The sequence below is a fragment of the Plectropomus leopardus genome, chromosome 5 (genome assembly GCF_008729295.1).
Source record: "Plectropomus leopardus isolate mb chromosome 5, YSFRI_Pleo_2.0, whole genome shotgun sequence".
Lineage (NCBI taxonomy): Eukaryota > Metazoa > Chordata > Actinopteri > Perciformes > Serranidae > Plectropomus > Plectropomus leopardus.
In genome coordinates, this window is record NC_056467.1 from 25419159 (window position 1) to 25437317 (window position 18159).

At 37.2% G+C, this 18159-nt stretch overlaps 2 protein-coding genes across 3 annotated transcripts in view; both read right to left on the minus strand.

The window, feature by feature from the left end:
• The window catches only part of stim1a (stromal interaction molecule 1a), a 36267-nt gene extending 23285 nt beyond the window's left edge, over positions 1–12982 (minus strand). Inside the window, exons 1-5 of one of the 2 annotated variants that reach the window (XM_042487430.1) lie at positions 12792–12982; positions 11111–11243; positions 6402–6532; positions 3330–3444; positions 337–448 (exon numbers count right to left, since the gene is read on the minus strand). In XM_042487430.1, the coding sequence (XP_042343364.1) occupies positions 337–448; positions 3330–3444; positions 6402–6532; positions 11111–11231 (479 nt within the window). In that variant the 5' untranslated portion in view covers positions 11232–11243; positions 12792–12982. The remainder of the gene's footprint in view (positions 1–336; positions 449–3329; positions 3445–6401; positions 6533–11110; positions 11244–12791) is intronic. The other variant, XM_042487431.1, reaches the window with a different exon arrangement.
• A 2115-nt stretch (positions 12983–15097) lies between these two features.
• LOC121943789 (post-GPI attachment to proteins factor 2-like) lies at positions 15098–17559 on the minus strand. Its single transcript, XM_042487398.1, has 5 exons — positions 17383–17559; positions 17059–17308; positions 15577–15683; positions 15364–15472; positions 15098–15228 (listed from the first exon to the last, which is right to left on the minus strand). The coding sequence occupies exons 1-5, from the start codon at positions 17548–17550 to the stop codon at positions 15098–15100; spliced, it is 765 nt and encodes a 254-aa protein (XP_042343332.1). The 5' UTR covers positions 17551–17559.
• Between the last annotated feature and the right edge of the window lie 600 nt (positions 17560–18159).

Consider the following 18159-nt stretch of genomic DNA (forward strand, 5'->3'; position numbering starts at 1 on the left):
TTTAAAACACTAATGGCCATTAGATAGGCTGATAGTGGGAATAAAAAATGAATGTATGACACTGACTGATCAGAATAGGAAATTATGGTAAAACCTGTCAACAGATTTTAATTGTTGGCACTAAAGAAGTTGTATGAAGTCTATTATAAGTGTTATCATTATTCCCACATTGTTCTTGACTGTGGTCTTGATCAGCTTGAGTCTTATCACTTTCACTGAAGTATTCAGTTTTCATTGCTGTGTACAAAAAACATCTCACAAGTCTTCTATAAACCACAACTAATTGGTGGCACATTTTTAATCTACAGAAGTTAGAAAAGTCATGACATCTCTTACCTTGGCATAGCACTTCCATTAAAATTCATCTTGCGAAAGGCATCCACATATTGTGGCAGTTCCACATAGGTGATGAGCCATTCCACAACCTCATCCACTGTCCAATTATACACTAAGGGAAAAACAAACAAACGAAAACATGTTGTGACAATGCTCAACTGTTTCCCTGCAGAGTCAGGCATTGGAAATGCTTCATGGCTGCAATGTCTCCATCACAAATAGAAGGTTCAGAACTGGCCTTTGTTTTTGTTTTGTTAACAAAAGTGATGTCGGTTAGATTTGTTCATGTCAGGGCTATGGAATATTAAATCATCCATGTTTTTTCACTAGATCTTAACCGTTCATAACCTCGGGGTATGCATGAACTACAGGTTACAGACTTCTTTTTTAAAATACAAAAATGTGAAATTGTCTGTTATCAGCCTGACAAGCAGACAATTATTGGTATCGGCTGAAAAAAAAAATCCATATCATGCATTCCTAAACAGTGCAATCAAGAAGAATTAGTAAATATGATTTTCTTGCTGCTCTCTTGTATGAAACGATGGTTATGGCTGACCTTTATCTTAAACAATGATTGAGGGTGTTCACGTCTATATTGAGGGCTAGGTTTCAGTGTCTGAGGTTTTCATGGTACAATAACCATCTCAGAAAATTCTCAGTTTTATGATATCCCCATATACGGTATTATACACTTATTGGAACATGACAATATTTTTTTTTTAAACGTAAGCATCTGTAAAAAGTCTGACAGGCAATCCAGGAGGACAGAAAATGGGCATGTGAAACTAAGATGTTCCATCTGTTTCCTTTTTACCCCCAAGACATTATACAGGCAAATGTACATGGTATGATAACTAGGGGTCGACTGATATTGGTTTTTCAGGGCACATACCTATACTGATTATTAGTACTTACTGAGGCCGATGACTGATATTTGGAAGCGATATGCATTTACAATAAAAAATGAAAATATTTCTGTCAAATTTTTGAATTTGAACATAACAAACTCCACAAAAACTTAGTTTAAATGCCTTTAGCAAATGTTTAATCAAGCAGAAACTTTCAACATCACATACACCAAGTTCTCAGCAACTTTTTATAAAGTTCAGTGAAAATTTAAATAAAAAATGAATGAATAAATACAGCTTCCTGAGGTTTTACAAAGTAAAAGTTCCTTCCATGCTGACACTTTCTTTGCATGTATTGCAGGCTGTCTTCCCTGGTGTTATTTGAGTGCAGTATCCACACTTTTTCATTCATAAATTCAATAATCATTTAAATAAAATGCTAATACAGATAATCTGCAAAATGCCAAATATCGGCCCAGATAATCAGCCAGGCCGATAATCTGTCGACCTCTAATGATAACAGTCCAGTGTTTCCCACAGATTTAGCATCTATGTGTGGCGGTGTCTCACGGCAGTGTGTTCCCTCTCTGAAATTTGGAAGTTTTTGTAGTTCACTTGCAATGAGGGGTAAGTTTCACAATGACTGGTAAGCTTCACTTCCTTTGCTCCTGGTGTTCTGCTGCATAGTATGATCTACGCTCATAATGACGGGTCCAGCACCAGAAATTTAAAATCAATTTGTGGAGGCAGATGTTTTAATCATGGGGGGCCACCAAATGAGTGAAATGTGTGGAAAGCCCTGTTGTTAATTTTCATACCACACAATACCATGAAGCTGATTTATCAGTGCAACCTAACTGAGTGAACAATATACTTTTTATCTTGTAGCTTTTAAGAAAATTATTTTAGAACAGTAATCCTAAAGATTAAGAAAAAATTCAGAAAAAAAAACAAGTTTTTCTTGGGCACAAGCTGTCAGTCAGCTGACCTCAGTGCAACTCATCATGTGTTTCACTTGCTTAAGAACAGGCTGAAGGCAAAAAATCCCCCAGAAACTAGCAAGAACTGAAGATGGCTGCAGTACAGGCCAAGCAGAGCATCACCAGGGAAGGTACCAAGCATCTGCTGACGTCTATGGTGCCACAGACATCAAGCAATCAGTGACAACAAAACATCTGCTAACAAATATTAAATGTGATGACTGTAGCCAAGGTTGCGTCCAAATACTGTCTGTCAGCTTTCCAAATACACTGTTCATCTGAAATGAATGTAAACACTAGTCAGCAGTAACCTCATAGATATTGTCTTATTTTTAACCAAATGTACGGAGTAAAAACAACATTAATGTGTCACTATCATAACACTTTTTAACTGCACTGTTTTCACAGCTTGACACATGAGACATATAATATGACCATGTGCAGCTGTAGCTTGAATGATCTATGAGGTATCATATAGCTTTACATACATTGGCATACCCACAGTAATGACCGGGGAAGGAAAATACACTCCCTGCCTTCTGGCAGAACGTCAACAGTGTGGGCTGTCTGTGTTAATGTGTTACTCTCTTGAACAAAAAAACCTGTTTCCTGGCTCCAAACCTCCTGAGTCTTGTCAAGAACCTGCAATGCAGGATAAGTCAGTACTATTTGCAAAAGAGGGGAGAAAGGCAGCCAGAGGAAAGGGTGTGAAAAGACATGGGTGCCAGACACAGCACATGAAAAGTGCCCTCAAAGAGTACACGATAACCTGGCCAAAGAAGGAGGCGTGAGTGTGGATGTGAATTTTGTGCTGACAGAGTCAATGATGTCCGCTTGTGGAGTTGATAAGTAGACTGCACTTGGCTTTATGTGCCATCTGATCAACTGCCTTGCTACTTTGTTGGGTGAGTGAGAAATAAAGCACTGTGGATGTGTGACCAACACTTCCAGTCACAAGGAATACATAAACAGCAGTTTACTGTCTGTTTAAAACACTGCTGTGCAGACCAATAACTAAAGTCACAAGTTTGTTTCATTAAAAATCAATGTGCAAAACAGTGTTTGTGGTCTACAACTCAAACAAACAAAAAGGACCTGAATGAAAAGGCTGTATGTGCAGTCACTGCTGGCCTTGAGGGTGAAAATGCTTTTAAATTGGTACCTTCAGAGCCCTTCCATGCATTCCACAAGTCCTCCACGCTGATGAACTGGTCATCCCCGTGAAAGCTGTTATGCTTGGCCTTCGGATCAAGGTAGTTAAGATCTTCTCTCAGGAACTGCAGAATTACAAGAATGTTTGCAGTGATTACAAAGAATCCATCTTGCACACGTGTTTACTGAAAAAGAATTAGTTATCAAAACTAACAGGTCTCAAATCTTTCCAAGTGTCTTTTGTTATACAACTACATTTCTTGGTCCATTACTGACAAAATCTCAGCATACAGAACTGTAGTCATCGCAGTAAAGACACTGAATATAGCACACAATAGTAAAATGTTTCCTTTTTCCTTTCAACTTATTCATAAAATCAATTCCCACAAGCTAAACAGTAAACATTGTTCTTCTGAGTGGAGGTTGGTTGGATAAAATGTATGATTAGCTGGAGGACAAAGACCACTTTTGCAAATGTTGTTGGACATTTGCTGTTGAGGCGTTTGGATGGTACTTTGACCTGTTTCACTACAGTGGTCTTTATGACCTCCATAAAAGAAGAAAATGCAGTTCTTGTGGCTGATGTGTGTTTGCCTCACTCACTGTGAAAGGAACATAAAACACTATAAATATCTCACCAATACATGACCTGAAAAATTACTAAGATTTTCCACCAACTATATAATGATCTGGAACTTCTCAGAACTTCCGCCTCACAATAGCTTTTCTTCATTACAGGAGTGTTTATCACCAACACCTAAAAGGCAGACTGAGGTTATTAACAACCATAACAGCTGAGAAAATCAATTGGGTTAGGTTTTGTGGCACCATGAGTGGGTGATGTTGGTAAATTAACTTAATTTGTTTTAACACAAATGTTCTGAGAGTCAAATACTTCAGTTTTAGTTGGTGACTGTCAACTTTAAAAGGCTGAAACTATTTAAACTGATTGCAGATTTCAGGAGCTTTAGCTAATAAATTGGCTGTCATGATAATTATGTTATTGTGTGGCATTTCTGGAAATAGTCCTAATTGCCTTCTTGCTTAGTCTTGGTGCAGCTTGTCCTGTAAAAATGCAAAGTTATTTTCTTACTTGAAGTTCTATCATCACTGTGAGGTTGCAAGAAAACCAGCATAGACTCCAGGAAGTTACTGCTTCCAGACAGAAATGTTGGCACATAACTAGGGCTGCAGCAGTATAGTGCACATTTGCTTATCTACGGTATTGAAAAAAAAATGCAACTGGACAGAGCATCTCCCTTGCTTATCTCTTTTCCTCCTTGACTGCCTGTTAAGAATTTTTACACATACTTTCACCATTAAAAAAATGTATTGAATGGTTAAAAAGGTCATACTGTTGCAACCCTACACATAACCCTGATTAAAAAAATGCAATTTTCCACATCATTGTTGTAAACAAGTCAAAAGGTGAATTAATGAGCTTTAGAGGTGTCGATAGAGCAGGAGGTTTCCTATTTCTACTTACATTAATCTAATCCCACTGGCTGCTAACAGTTAGCCTTTCCCAAAATGTTGAACATTTCCTTTAAGTATATCTCAAACATGTATCTAGCCACAAATTACACCTAATGAACATTATGGGTCTGCTTTTGAGTTACACTTTGGGGGGAAATATAGCATTTGACCAGCCAAAAGACATTACATTTCCTAAAATAACTGGTAAACTGTAAAGGGTAAAAGAAACAACATAAAAGTCTCTGAATTACTTTTTGCTATCTCCGTTTGAAAATGAGAACCCTGTATGCTGTACACAAGACACCTTGTTGAATAGTAAATGGCAACAAAGCCAAAATATATAGCACTCTAAATCGAGCTTCGCCCCCGTTGGAGTAGCAGTAGCAGTGGTCAACAACTGGCCAATAGAACCACACGACTAGTTGCCCACTATATTGTAGGATAACTCCGTCACATACATAACATCTTGCACTCCCACAAAAGCCAACTCATGCAACATGGGTGGAAGACAGTAAAAAGTCATGATGCCTTTCTTTCTTGATAGATATGTGTGGGAGGATTTCACTACAGAGCAGAGAGACAGTCTGTGAGGCAGGTGAAATATCACGCACCCTAAATATGTACGTATTAAAAAATTAGCAGGACCTGTGTAATGTGGACAAGGCATGAAGCCTCCTTTTAAAAGTCACATGCAGACTTTGATCTTGGTCATAAAGAAATCACTTATCCTCTTTATTTAATCACCTTACCACTATTCCACCTTCCTTAACAGGAAGTTGGAATAGTGTCTTGAAGTGCTCTTAAGCGTTTCAAGCTTTTTCTTTCTCGGCTCTAAGCCACTACAGATGAGCCTGCTTGCTGTAGTGCACTTGATTCTTTGCCTTCGGGGTATTTGCATGCCAAGTGCCTCTTCTAAAAGCAGAGGCGGCTTTGGTCTGGCCACAACCACATGCAACAGACTAACCAAAGCGAAAAGAGGCTCCAAAGGAGGCCTCCTGAAGGCCACAACATCAAGTTCAGACTAGCACTCAGGATGTAAGCTAAATGGACAACAAACAGTGTCTTTACGACACCAGTGACATCTGAGAAGCAACAGACTCGACCTCTGATGAGCACTGCACAGTTGTGAATGGATATAAGCGGTCACTGTTTATACTGTGCTTTCATAATACTCCACTGTATTGAAAAAAATAAAAGCAATACAAACCACAATCTGATTAAAAGTACCGTAATACCATTTGTTGGCACAAATGTGGCAACATCAATGTCTACAACATGCACACCAGTTACAAACACGCTTACTGTGAAATTAGGGTGGGTTTGAGGTTAATTTTTGACTAAAAACTTCCATAAAAGGGCACTGGGGCGTAAACAGGACAAATCTTCCAAGTATTCAGTGTAAGTTGAGGCCATTAGGGGTATGATTAACTAAGCATCTTAGCAGCAAATCCTATCATGAGTCAGATGACAGGGGATTACATGATAAAGACACCTGTAAGCCCCTTTAGACTGAACAGAGATCACCACTTTGACTGAACAAACCATAATACCCCGTTCGACTGAACATCAACTCCTAGTGATGATGAATTTTTAGGCTGATACTTACGCCGTCTGTCTCTACCACGTCTACATTGCCGTTTGCGTCATCATCCATCTGCTTGTGGATGCTACGGATGGCCTCATAGCTGAGAATCACAGTCTCATCCTTGCATAGTGGCTCATCAATGCGACACAAATCTGGTGGAGAAGCAGAGTCATATTAAGATGGTGGTAACAGCAGGGCTCCTACAGCTTAAGGAAAATGACATTAAAGACTTTTTTAATACCATGCACAATGAAATTTAAGATCAACTTTGCAATAATAAAAAATGGAAGACATCACAAACCGACATCAATTCCTTTGTGATAGGGACGCTTTTTGGGCAAATGTTTATTATAACATAAAGCATGACTTTTTTGGACTAGAAAAGTTGGTTTATCAACTTTAAATGCCAAAAGCTTGTTCATTTATTTGATTGGATATGGTCGTCGTAGCATTATGTTTAGACTTTTGAAAGATGGACTAAAGACATTTTAATGCCAACAAAATAAAAACCCTGTACCAGGCAACTTTGGGTACTACTACTACTACTACTACTACTACTACTACTACTACTACCACTACTACTACTACTACTACAACAAAGAAAAGGGGGACTAAACCTCTATTCTTAACAATAGGTCTTCACGTTCTTTTTCGATTTAATTCTAGTCATCTTAAATCTTGAACATACCAAAAATTTCATATGTATTAAAGTCTTTGAAACTTTTTGTAATTTTTTTCTCGTAATTGCTTAGTCAACCATCTGTTAACAAACTAGGACTAACAGTGTGAATGAATTCTCTCAAGATATTTAAAGAAAATGCTCGTCATGGCCCTTCCTTCTGCTATGTGATAAGCTGAAAAACTACAGTACACTTAAGTTCATATATGTAGATTTTACCACCAAACATGCAGAAACATGAGTATCTCTTAACATTTTTTTTTATAAAAAATAGAATGATCAGGCCTGTAAAGACATGGTATTGAAATATTAATCATCCAATTTGAAGCACTGAAGTGACAATTTACTCAAGTAAGCCACAATAGCTCTCTTGAGTTCAACTAATCCTTTAACAGCCGCAAATGTTAATGGCTTTTAACCTTTTGTGCTTTTTGCAGAAAAATCAGAAAGCAAAGTCCCCAGTTGGCTTGCCCTTGCTCGCTCTCCCTCTTTCACTCTTTTAATATAACTGAACTGCAGAATTCCTTGGCTGAAGACAAAGCCTTGTTTATGTAAAGCCTTTCAGCAAATGTGTTGATGTTACCAAGAAGCCAGATACCATGACTGTCAGACCTACTCTGTAAACCAAAAACAGGCCATGTGAATCACGACTAATAATGTATTTTTTTTTTTTCAGATCTATTGTAAATTTGGACTCAACAGTTATGTTTCCTGTCAGTTAATTTAGGTTTGTGTGTACCAATATTTACTATTATTGTTATTAAGCATTTTGACAGTTAGGCTTCGATAAATCATAAGGATTTCAGTGTGTAGGGCTTCACTATTAATTGTAGATAAATCACAAAATACATGCTTCTATGATAAGTGATCATGTAATTTAGCTGTAAGTTATCTAGTGAGGCCAGTCTGCCGTCTGTGTTCCCTTCCCTTCCTGAGGGATTAGAGATCTTCTGCCATAGATCAAAGATAACGCTGCCACTCCCACTGAGAGGAAACCTTGTTTGGCTTGTACTGCAAACTCTCAGGAGTTGTGTGAAAGAGCATGGCAGGCTACCCGTAATAACAGCAAGTCTGAATGTAAATTTAAATTTAAAGCAGCATGGTCAAGGTGAATTCATGAAAATATTGGCCATCCAAAACTTGCAGAAGAGTATATTTTATTCAGTTAAATTATGTTTTATGTAATGTCTGTGTTGTATGTGCTGCTGCTATCTGAGCATACATGGATACTCAAGTTAATTTGTAATTTCCAGTCTCAGATAGGCCTTTTCCTGGTTAAATTAAATTACATAAGAAGCTTTTGTTGAACACAGTATGCTTTGTTGAGTATTTCATTGCATTATAACCACAAAAGAAGAAGGTGAAAGTGGGGGTTAAGGGGGAAGCTGGTGTTGCTTACCATCAAAAGGAAGTGGCTTATAGTTTCTCAGCTTGATTTTTAATAAAAAAGGGAGTGAAAATTTAAAGTGAAATATTCCAATCACATCATCACAGTTTAATGTGATGATGTGATTATTTTAATTTTAAAATAAAGCGCTTGATTCTGGTTTATTGTGGCTCGCTAGCAGAGTTTTTTTGGGTAAATGAATTCCCAGAGAGACATTAATGGTGTAGCAGTGCGCAAAATCAAACTCACTTCCCCTTTCATAAATGGTCGAGCACAGGTCCATATATCTCAGAACATAGTGAGTCATCATTAATTACTATCACCCACACAACAGTGTACAATCAACTGCAGGCATTTGGCTCGCACTGAGCTGGCATTTACAGCGTAATGCCCCCTCCCACGGTTCAACCTAACATACCCATCCGTGTTTTCCTTATTCACAAAAGCATATGTTACTACAGGTTGGCTCAGTGGTTAAAGAGACAAAACATTAAGAAACTATGTCACAGATTTATCTCTGAAACAGTCACTGAGTCCACACATGCATCCATGAAAGTTTTAGTAGTAGGCAAAATGTGCCTAAAATTTCTCTTCATGAACTAGGAAGGGAAGTGGACTTCCGTGTAGAGAAAAGTTAATTTTTTAGCCACATCCATCCAGTTTCAGAGAACCTGCAAAGCCACATACCAAAAAGGCAATTACTCTCACTCATTCACACTCACCATGTTAAACAAAGACAGACAGTTACCCAAGTGAAAGCCTACACCTGCAACACTCTCATACACCCAACCTGGCCCTCTTGCTCATTTGGCTTGCAAACCTCCGGAGACACTAGATAAGATATTTACATACCAGTCAACTTGCTTTTTTAAGAGCTCAAGTTACGCAAGTCATTCTGTGTGCCTGCAAGTCGACGGTGAATACACTCCATAACTTTGCTGCCTTATAATTGCAGCAGTTACTATGTCCTCTCGCCATTCAGAATACCGGTCAAGCTTTGAAAATCACTGTCAAGAATAAATTATTTCCCACACTGTGGCCCCAAAGGACATGTGACACGCATTAGAAAAAAAAAGTGCTTCAAGCGAATATTGTGTACGAGCAACTTGCACAATGTCCTCAACAGTTCCTGTTTAACCACAGTGTTAAGCACAACTAATAAAATATCACAACCAAACAAGTTTGTATTATTCGGTCTTTGCCCAGTGTTGGCTAAAAAGTACAGCAAGTCAAGTCAAGATAAGGATTTCAAAATGTAAATCAGAGCAACAGCTATGCCTTTTGTAAACAGATTCAAATTCTTACACTAGCACACTTAAAAAAAAACACCTTAGTCATAGTCTGTCATAAGTGGCTCATCCTTGTCTCGAGCAAACTGAAGTTTAACAGTTTACTGATGCAACCACTGTTATCAGTCATGGGAAATTACTCAATGGACTGAGGCAAGAGATCATCACAGTGACAGAGAACCAGTTGAACTTCAAATCAAATCTCCCATGAACAAGGGAAGAAACTGCTTTATAATGAAATGCGGTTAGTCAGTGCAGGGGCTTGAAAGCTGTTCTCGGAGGCCCACATTGTCATTAACATGCAAGTCTACATATTAAGTTTCATAGTTTAGCATTTTGGTGACACTCTTGACAAGAAGTGCAAATCCAAGATACAACTGTCTACACTATACCATTTTCGTGTCCTCTGTAGTAACATGCAAACAGTCACTTTAAAATTGCAAAAATGGTGCCAGAGCAGTTTTTTATAAATACAAATTTAAACAAAGTGCAGAATAACAGGATAACAGTTTCTGTTGTAAGTATTGTTACCCAAATGTTGGGGGAATATTAACAGTGTGTTGACTCTATTTTGTATCTATTTAGATATTCTACTTCTGTTTGCATTTTATATTTAACCTTTTGTTTACATTGTATACTTTCCAGCATTCCTTATTCCTTATTTCACACAATTCTTTCTTTTTAGCAGCTTCTACAAAAAATGTGCATTGTTCTGCAAGTACCAGCTATGTTATCCTTGTGCATAATCTATGTTTACATTAGTAGCTATTCATATATGTATCTTCAATCTTTCTTTAAGCATAGCGTAGCATAGTATTTATTATTCCTAAGCCTTTCTTACTTTTTAATTTAATTACCTTACATTGCAATATCTGCACTGTCAACCATCTAAAATTGCACTACCATCATAAACATATCGAATGTAGTAACAGTTTTGTGTAGTGATCTTGATCATTTCACTATTCTATGATTTTTTTCTCATGCTTATATTCTCTTTCTCATTGTGTATCTGCTGGTTGCCTAAATTTCTATTGGGATTAATTAAGTATCAATTCATCAATCTAATCTGTGTTTTTTTACCAATAATTTATCATCTTGATGATTACTACCTGATTCAGAAACTATGTCAACCCCTGCTCATGTGCTCCACTAACCAACAGATCAATTACCTCCTGTTTGACTGGCTGGCTTAATCTGAGTTGGAGGACAGAGCTTAATGGAGAATGCCAGCCTGACTATTCTGAGCATGGCCACATTTAGTGCCTGCACAATCACAATGATGTGGCACGGACAGTTATACTGCCAATATGTTGTGTATGTCATATAAGCTAAACAGCTGAATAAAAATAGACCATTAAAATGATTGACTACTCACCTGACACCCCATTTTCAACAATCTGACTGTCTGGTGTAGGTGAACTTGGCTTTTCAGTCCAACTTTCTCCAACGAGACACAAGCAAAATATCCACAATGTGACCAATTTGTTGAACTCCATGGCTGGTGTGTGCTGAAAAGAAGAAAGCAGAGACCCATGACAATTCTGGTAATTCTAGCATTGGGGTTCCCAAACATTTTGGACAGCATTTTTTTTTTTTAATTTTCCACGACTTTTCAAGGACCCTATATGTTTTTTTCTTGCCCCACTTGCCTGGCATTTTTTTTAACATAAAAGATTCAAACTCTATTCAAACATCAGTTTGAAAATCAGACAATATCTTTTTTTTTTTTTTTTTTTTTTAAGTTTCTGGCTATGATGAGCGGTGTCATTTTGGTGATTTTTTAATAATTTTTATAAAATATGTCATTCAAAAATGTAAGAAAAACAAAAAAAAAAATTAAAATTGCCCAATTAAAAAAAAAAAAAAAAGTTTTCTTTAACGATCACCAAAAAACCTTAAAGAAAAAGGAATCTGGCAAAAACTTGAAAAAATAATAAATAAAGCAATTTTTCAAGAAAACATAGGGGAAAATCACACATTTTTTAAAAATGCTTCCTATGAATTATTAAAGCAAGTTTCCTATCAAAATCGCCAGACTTAAAAAAAAAAAAAAAAAAATAGAATAAACAAATAAAATAGAAAAAAAGCCCAAATATTTTTTCTATAAAATCGCAAAAATTTAAAAAAGAAGAAATCACAATTTCTTGAAAGAAAACAATAGCAATTTAACATAAACATTAATATATTTGAGCCACGTTATGTCGGCAGCTTCAGGAAATACATTCAGTGATGTAACATTAATGTTATTTATCACATACGACACAGATCCTCCAAAACTTTCACTGATTTTTACTATTTCCATGACTTCTCCAGACATGGAAAATGTGATAGTGAGATTCCTTGACTTTTCCAGGTTTTCCATGCCCATTAACACCTTGTAGCATAGCACATTTCCACACCGCTCATGACCAAAACATTGTCTGTCTCTTACAGCAAATGACGACATCTTTGCCAGGAGAGGAAACTGCATTAATTGACTTAGAGCAAACCTAGAAATACGGTGAGTTACATAAAGATCTCCTGCAGTAAGTGCGGACACATGCATACCACTTCTTAAGTGTACATATTCTTTCTGAATGAATGGATGTTAACTTACTCCGTTATTAGCTTGCTAATACATCTAAGTCCTTATTTTGTCCGTTTAGCTGCACTTCTGGGTTGTTGGCAGCGTGTTTGCAAACACACGTGACTTAAATGAGACTAATAATTAGATTAGGAAAAGTAAGAGCTGCCTGGTCCGTGCGTCTGGTGGGTGGATGTCTGACAAGCTACGACTAGCCCGCTACATACACCAGCTAACTAGGAAATGAAAAATCGAACAAAGGAGGGAGTAACATCACAGAGCTTCACGCGCTAACGCTTCCGTGTTTTTTTCAGTCTATGTCGGTGTCGACTTACCGCAATTTCTGTACGCAAACGTTAGCCACCGTCGACGGTTAGCTAACCACGAGACAAGTCAAACAACGGACAGTAATAAGGAGCAGCTGTAGTTTTAGCTAGGCTACGTGATAATGTTACTACCACGGTGACGCTGAATAACAGAAAAATAAAGTTACCTGTCATGTATCAGAGGCAGCAGGTGTGTCGTTTCAGCTCTGTGTTAACATTGCAGCAGACGCCTGGTCACCCGGAGTTGAAGCACGGTGAACTCCACCTCCTGAACGAAAGGTCTCGGTCCTTCCCCCGACCGAGACTGGACCGAAAAAGCCGCAGAATGTAGAGACACAGTCGGGCTTTCTTCCTCTACACCACCGTGTCCCTGGTTGTCAATAGCAGGTGTCGCCCCCTAACGTCTGGAGTGAGGACTGGACACCACATCGAATAAATTAAGTTGCTGAAGTGCGCCATCCAGCGGATTGTTAACGCTACTGCACCACTGGAACAAAAGGTCCTGAAGATACAGTATATTTAGGAAAAATTACACCAAATTTTAATCTTCCTTCTACAGCAGTGGTTCCCCATGGAATGCCATTTTAGTCAATATTAAATAAATAAATAAATGCAAACATATGAGAAGAAAAATAAATAAATATGAAAATGACATAAAACCATATATATATATATATATATATATATATATATATATATATATATATATATATATATATATAGTAGAAAGTTTTCTTACCCTCCTTAAAATTTGGAGGGCCTCACGGCTCCCTGTGAATCTCTCTATTCTATCCAGTATTGGGGCTGAGTATGTATCTATAAATGAAATAAATGTTGTTTATCACAGAATACATTTTGATACGTAAGAAGTAGGAAAAGCACAAATAAATAAAATAAAGCCATAGCTAATGTCATTGGTAACATCTGTGTTTTTCCTACAATCACAAGTTAAAGATCTGCTGCTGTTTCGGTCATGTTGTGATATTGTTTGACATAATTCTGTTGTCTGTTGTAAACAAACTAACAGATTAGCTACTGGTTGTGTTTGGCAAATTTAAAGACTTTTGCTTTATGTAAAACAGTTAAATTTGTGTTGAGGCAAAGGCCTCTGTTCCAATGCTATGAGTACTTTACATGTGATTTTGCATACAGGATACATTTTGGCATATTGTGATATGCATCAATATCAGGAAACTATTGTTATCAGTACCAACCCTATCTGTCATACATTCATAGATCTGCCTTTTCAACTCACCTGTACTCTGTATGTTGGAGGTTGGATCCATTCATTGATTCACCTAAACTCGTTACAAACTTAATGTTCAGGAGCAAGTGGAACAAAAGTGGGTAAAAACACTGTTGCCTGTGTTTTGTTGTGAATGAATGTGATTCAAGGTCTTTTGGCCAAAACTTCTTGCTAGTGCTTGGCCAGTATTTGCATCATCAGGGTTCAATTTGGGAGGGAGGATGACAAGAAGCTTTAGAGCATTGCAGTTTTGTTATGGTGCATACACACTTATAGCTAAACACCATATTTTAAGTAGACTTACCCTACTATCTTATAAGGATGGATATAGTGCACAGTGCTGCATTAAAAACACCTGATCATGTATACATTCACTGCGGTGCTATAAGTGCTTTTTGAACTAAGGAAACATGACTGATTTGTTTTTGTACATGGCCACTGAGCCACTGGGTTTTTATCAAACTGTTGGGTTAGAGTTAGGTAAGCAGTGAGTGGTCATAATACCTGCAGCAGAGTAACAACAGGACATTTAGGCAACTTTTAAAACTGTTAGTTAAACAGTTAATAAATTCAACAGCTAACGAAAGAATCAAAAGTTTAGATGTTGAAATATTAAAGAAAATTTAAATTAAGCGCTGCTAATGTAAAAGTCTTTGCACAACAGTGGTCTCGATACTGCATTTGAAGTATCACAGTGGCTTTCTGTGCTTTTTTTTTTGGAAATGTTGTGCGTCAGAAGACATTTCTGTGTGGTGACAGCATCTGAGACACATAATTGTTAATGCTCAAAAGAATACGACATACACCCTTCTTTTCACTATAACAAATCCACTTTTGCATTCCAAAATGAGGGCCAAGTACACTCGAAGAACTGTCACTTTACTTTGGCACACACACGGTATTACCTCACACTTTTGTGTGCATTGTACAAAAGTTAAAATCCCACATTACATAAAATTGCGTATGTGGACAAAGGCATCCATGAATGAGACACTGAGGCAAAAAAAAGCACTTACAGCTCACTGAATTGACAGTACAGTAGCAAATGCGTATATCTTTTGTTCAAACTCAGCTGACATCTAAACTCTTGCAGGACTTGAGAGCCATCATTATGGAAATATATGGAAAAAACCTTCATCCCACTCTTTCCCTTGTGCAGGATCAAGGCTGTTTACATCAGGTGGTTGTGCAGGTTTCACATTTATCACTTAATCCTTGAGACTCTAGTCAGAAATCTTTATCTTCGGGGGATGAAATGACCATCACATCTCGGCTCTTAAAGTCCCACACTGCGGTCAGATGGAAGGCCATGTTGGAGAAAACCACCAGATACTCAAACAGGGCAAATAATGTGTAACCTGTGAAAAGAAGATATGATAGATGTATGTTTTTGTCAGCTATTGTAGCCACAATTTTGCATTACTGTTCACAACTGACTTTTGTTTAATTTTGTGACCTTCCCCATTATGCACCGTTTGTTACTTAATACTTACTCCCTGATTCACAGTACATGTTGTGCTTCCAATAAAAGAATCCAGCAAAAGCACAAAAGGATATGTTAAGAAGTAAGAAGCGTACTTTCCAGTGGTGAGACTTGGCATCCTATACAGGAGAAAAACAAAACAAAAAAAACACTTTATTGGAATGCAATGCTGCAAAATGCATGGAGGATGTGAGTCTGTAGTGTGTGATTTGGCATCCCTCACCTCAGGATTTAATGAATACTTCTTGATAGTCTTCCACAAACGGCAGGTTATCAGCATGTAGATAATGGAACTGACTATGAAGAGCACAAAACCTTCCTTATGTACAACTAAGGAGCAAACATATATAAAGAGAGAGGGAGATTTGGTCAGTAAAGGGCAGTACTGAAATTAATAATTGCCAAATAAAAGTCTGAATAGACAACAAACGATACAGAAATTAGGCTATTTGCAATTTTCATAAACCATAAACCTATGGAACATCTCGGCGCCATTTTGAAAGGTAACAACAACGTCTTCTATAATACATGGCAACCCCTTCTTGATTATCTTCCCAGTGATATGGTGATCTATTGTATAAAGGGCGCCTGCACCTTGTCTTCACAAACAAGTCATAGACTGTTAAATATCTTCCTTTGACATGACTATAATGCAAACAATAATGTATATTATATGATCCAAATGTGTGAGATGTAACCCATGTACATTATTATTCTATTGTAATTTGGCAAGACTTGTGCTGTCTGGTTCTTTGTTTATGTAAAATTAAAAAAATAATATTGGAAAGAAAAAAATAAGGTCCAGTCTGTAAGAATGTGGGGGATATATTGGCAGAAATTGAATTTAATAGTATGTTGTCTAGTGAACAATCTCCTGAAACTAAGAATCATTCTACCTTAGAATGAGCCGTTTATATCTTCATATCTTCGTTTACATCTTTCTTGTCCATGCAGATCGCAATTTTGCACAGTCATGTTTCTACAGTAGCCCAGAATGGACAAACCATGCACTGACTCTGGACAGGGCCATTTGTGTTTTTGCATTAGCCACCTTAGTCAGCTGCCCCTCTGCTACAAGCCAAACAAAGTTGGAGAAACAAGTTGGGTTTTTTTTTAATGTGAAACTGCTTTATTTAGTTTTTTTAGATTTAAATAATTGGTTTAAATAATTGGGTCCATTTGTTGAGAGGAAGAGTCCTCTGTTGATAATTTGGCACCTGGTAAAAAACTCCTGAATGTCTGGATCTTGTGTTGTGTTAGCAGCGTGACCCTGATAGGCCAAACAGCAAAGGAGAAATACTGTTTTTTAACATTAAACTGCTTAATTTAATGTTTCTGCTTATGTTATTGTTTAAATCACATGGTATATTTATTTTGGAAAAGGAAGAGACCTCTGCAGATAATTGGCTCTAAGTAAAAACCTCCTGAACAATGAAAACTGGAAGTAATCCACGCCGAAGAAGTTTTTTAAATGGTTACAATCCCAATTCTTACCGCTAGATGCCACTAAATCCCCCTAAATCTTACACACTGTTCCTTTAAAACCGATCCCAAATAATCTCCTTTGTATTTAAAACATTTCAAAGCCGTCAAATATAAAATGAAATCCATCTCTGTTAACTTCAAAGTGTGCCATGATTCAAAGGGAAGACAAAGACTTGAGTAAAAATCTCCCATAAAACGAACAAAACAAAGGATTACTTACAGTATGTTTCACTGGATGATACATATGTAAGGAGCAAGAGGCCGAGGTTTTCACAAATAGAAAAGGCCAGGTTGAAGCAGCTGAGTGAACTCTCAGGAAACCTTGAGGCAAAGCGTGTCTTGTAAAATTTAAAGTATGTAAATGCCACCAGGAGCCTTGGCGCTGAGTGCAGTCCAATACAGAACCGCCATATGTGGCATTCAGGACTGAGACTTATTGAGGCACTGATAGATGGCAGGTAATTAGGAACCTGGAAACACAGAGTGATGATTCAGTTTATCATCAGCATCAAGAGAAATACATTTTACAAAATAGGGACATTACCTGGCAATGTGTACCAGTCGAGTCTTCATAATGAAAAACAGAGGATATGAAGACACAGGTTATTAGTCCAAGCAGTGGGAGGCACACAGTGACCACAACAAAGCTAGTGAATGATACCCTGATGACCAGGGGCCTCTCGTGCCCCAAGATACTTGACCCCTGTAGCATTTTGGGCTGAAAGAGTGAAAAAAAGAGTAATTTAGAAACATCTTGCAAAGGCCATCAAACACAGGAGAATGTATGTATGCATGTAGCAGACATAATCAGAAATATCTCTTGGTACAAATACAATAGGCTACATATTCATTCAAACCTTTATTTAAGACTAATGGAGGACTCAATGGAGGGATTTTCAGTGATGCCGAGCATTAACAAAGAGACTAAAAAACAACCAATAAGGAAACAAATAATTAAAAAAAAGAAATAAAATCATACAAACAACAAAAGATAATAGCAATGTATAATAGCTAAAAATAAAAATACAGGAACACGTCATGGTGTAGATGTGTAAAAAAAAAACACACTCTGTTTCACAATTACACTTAATTAAAACAAGGTCTGAAATAAGGCATGAAACAGCCATAATAGTGGCCCAGTGTAATAGAATGTAGCCTACATATTAGGTATTTATGGAGATGAATGAAAATATATATATGCTGTCAATATTCCTTCAACAATTTAGGGATATTTTCCACATGCATGCATTTACTGACAAAATAAGAAAAAAAAGAAATTAACCTACCTTCACTTGATTTACTGTTAACCAATATATCGAAG

Coding starts and splice junctions, on each gene's coding strand:
- LOC121943789 (XM_042487398.1), bottom strand. CDS start 17,550: ATGCTACAGGGGTCAAGTATCTTGGGGCACGAGAGGCCCCTGGTCATC. Junction 17,309..17,382: donor CGACTGGTACACATTGCCAG/GTAATGTCCCTA, acceptor CTGTGTTTCCAG/GTTCCTAATTACCTGCCATC. Junction 15,229..15,363: donor CATGTACTGTGAATCAGGGA/GTAAGTATTAAG, acceptor TTCTTTTCACAG/GTTACACATTATTTGCCCTG.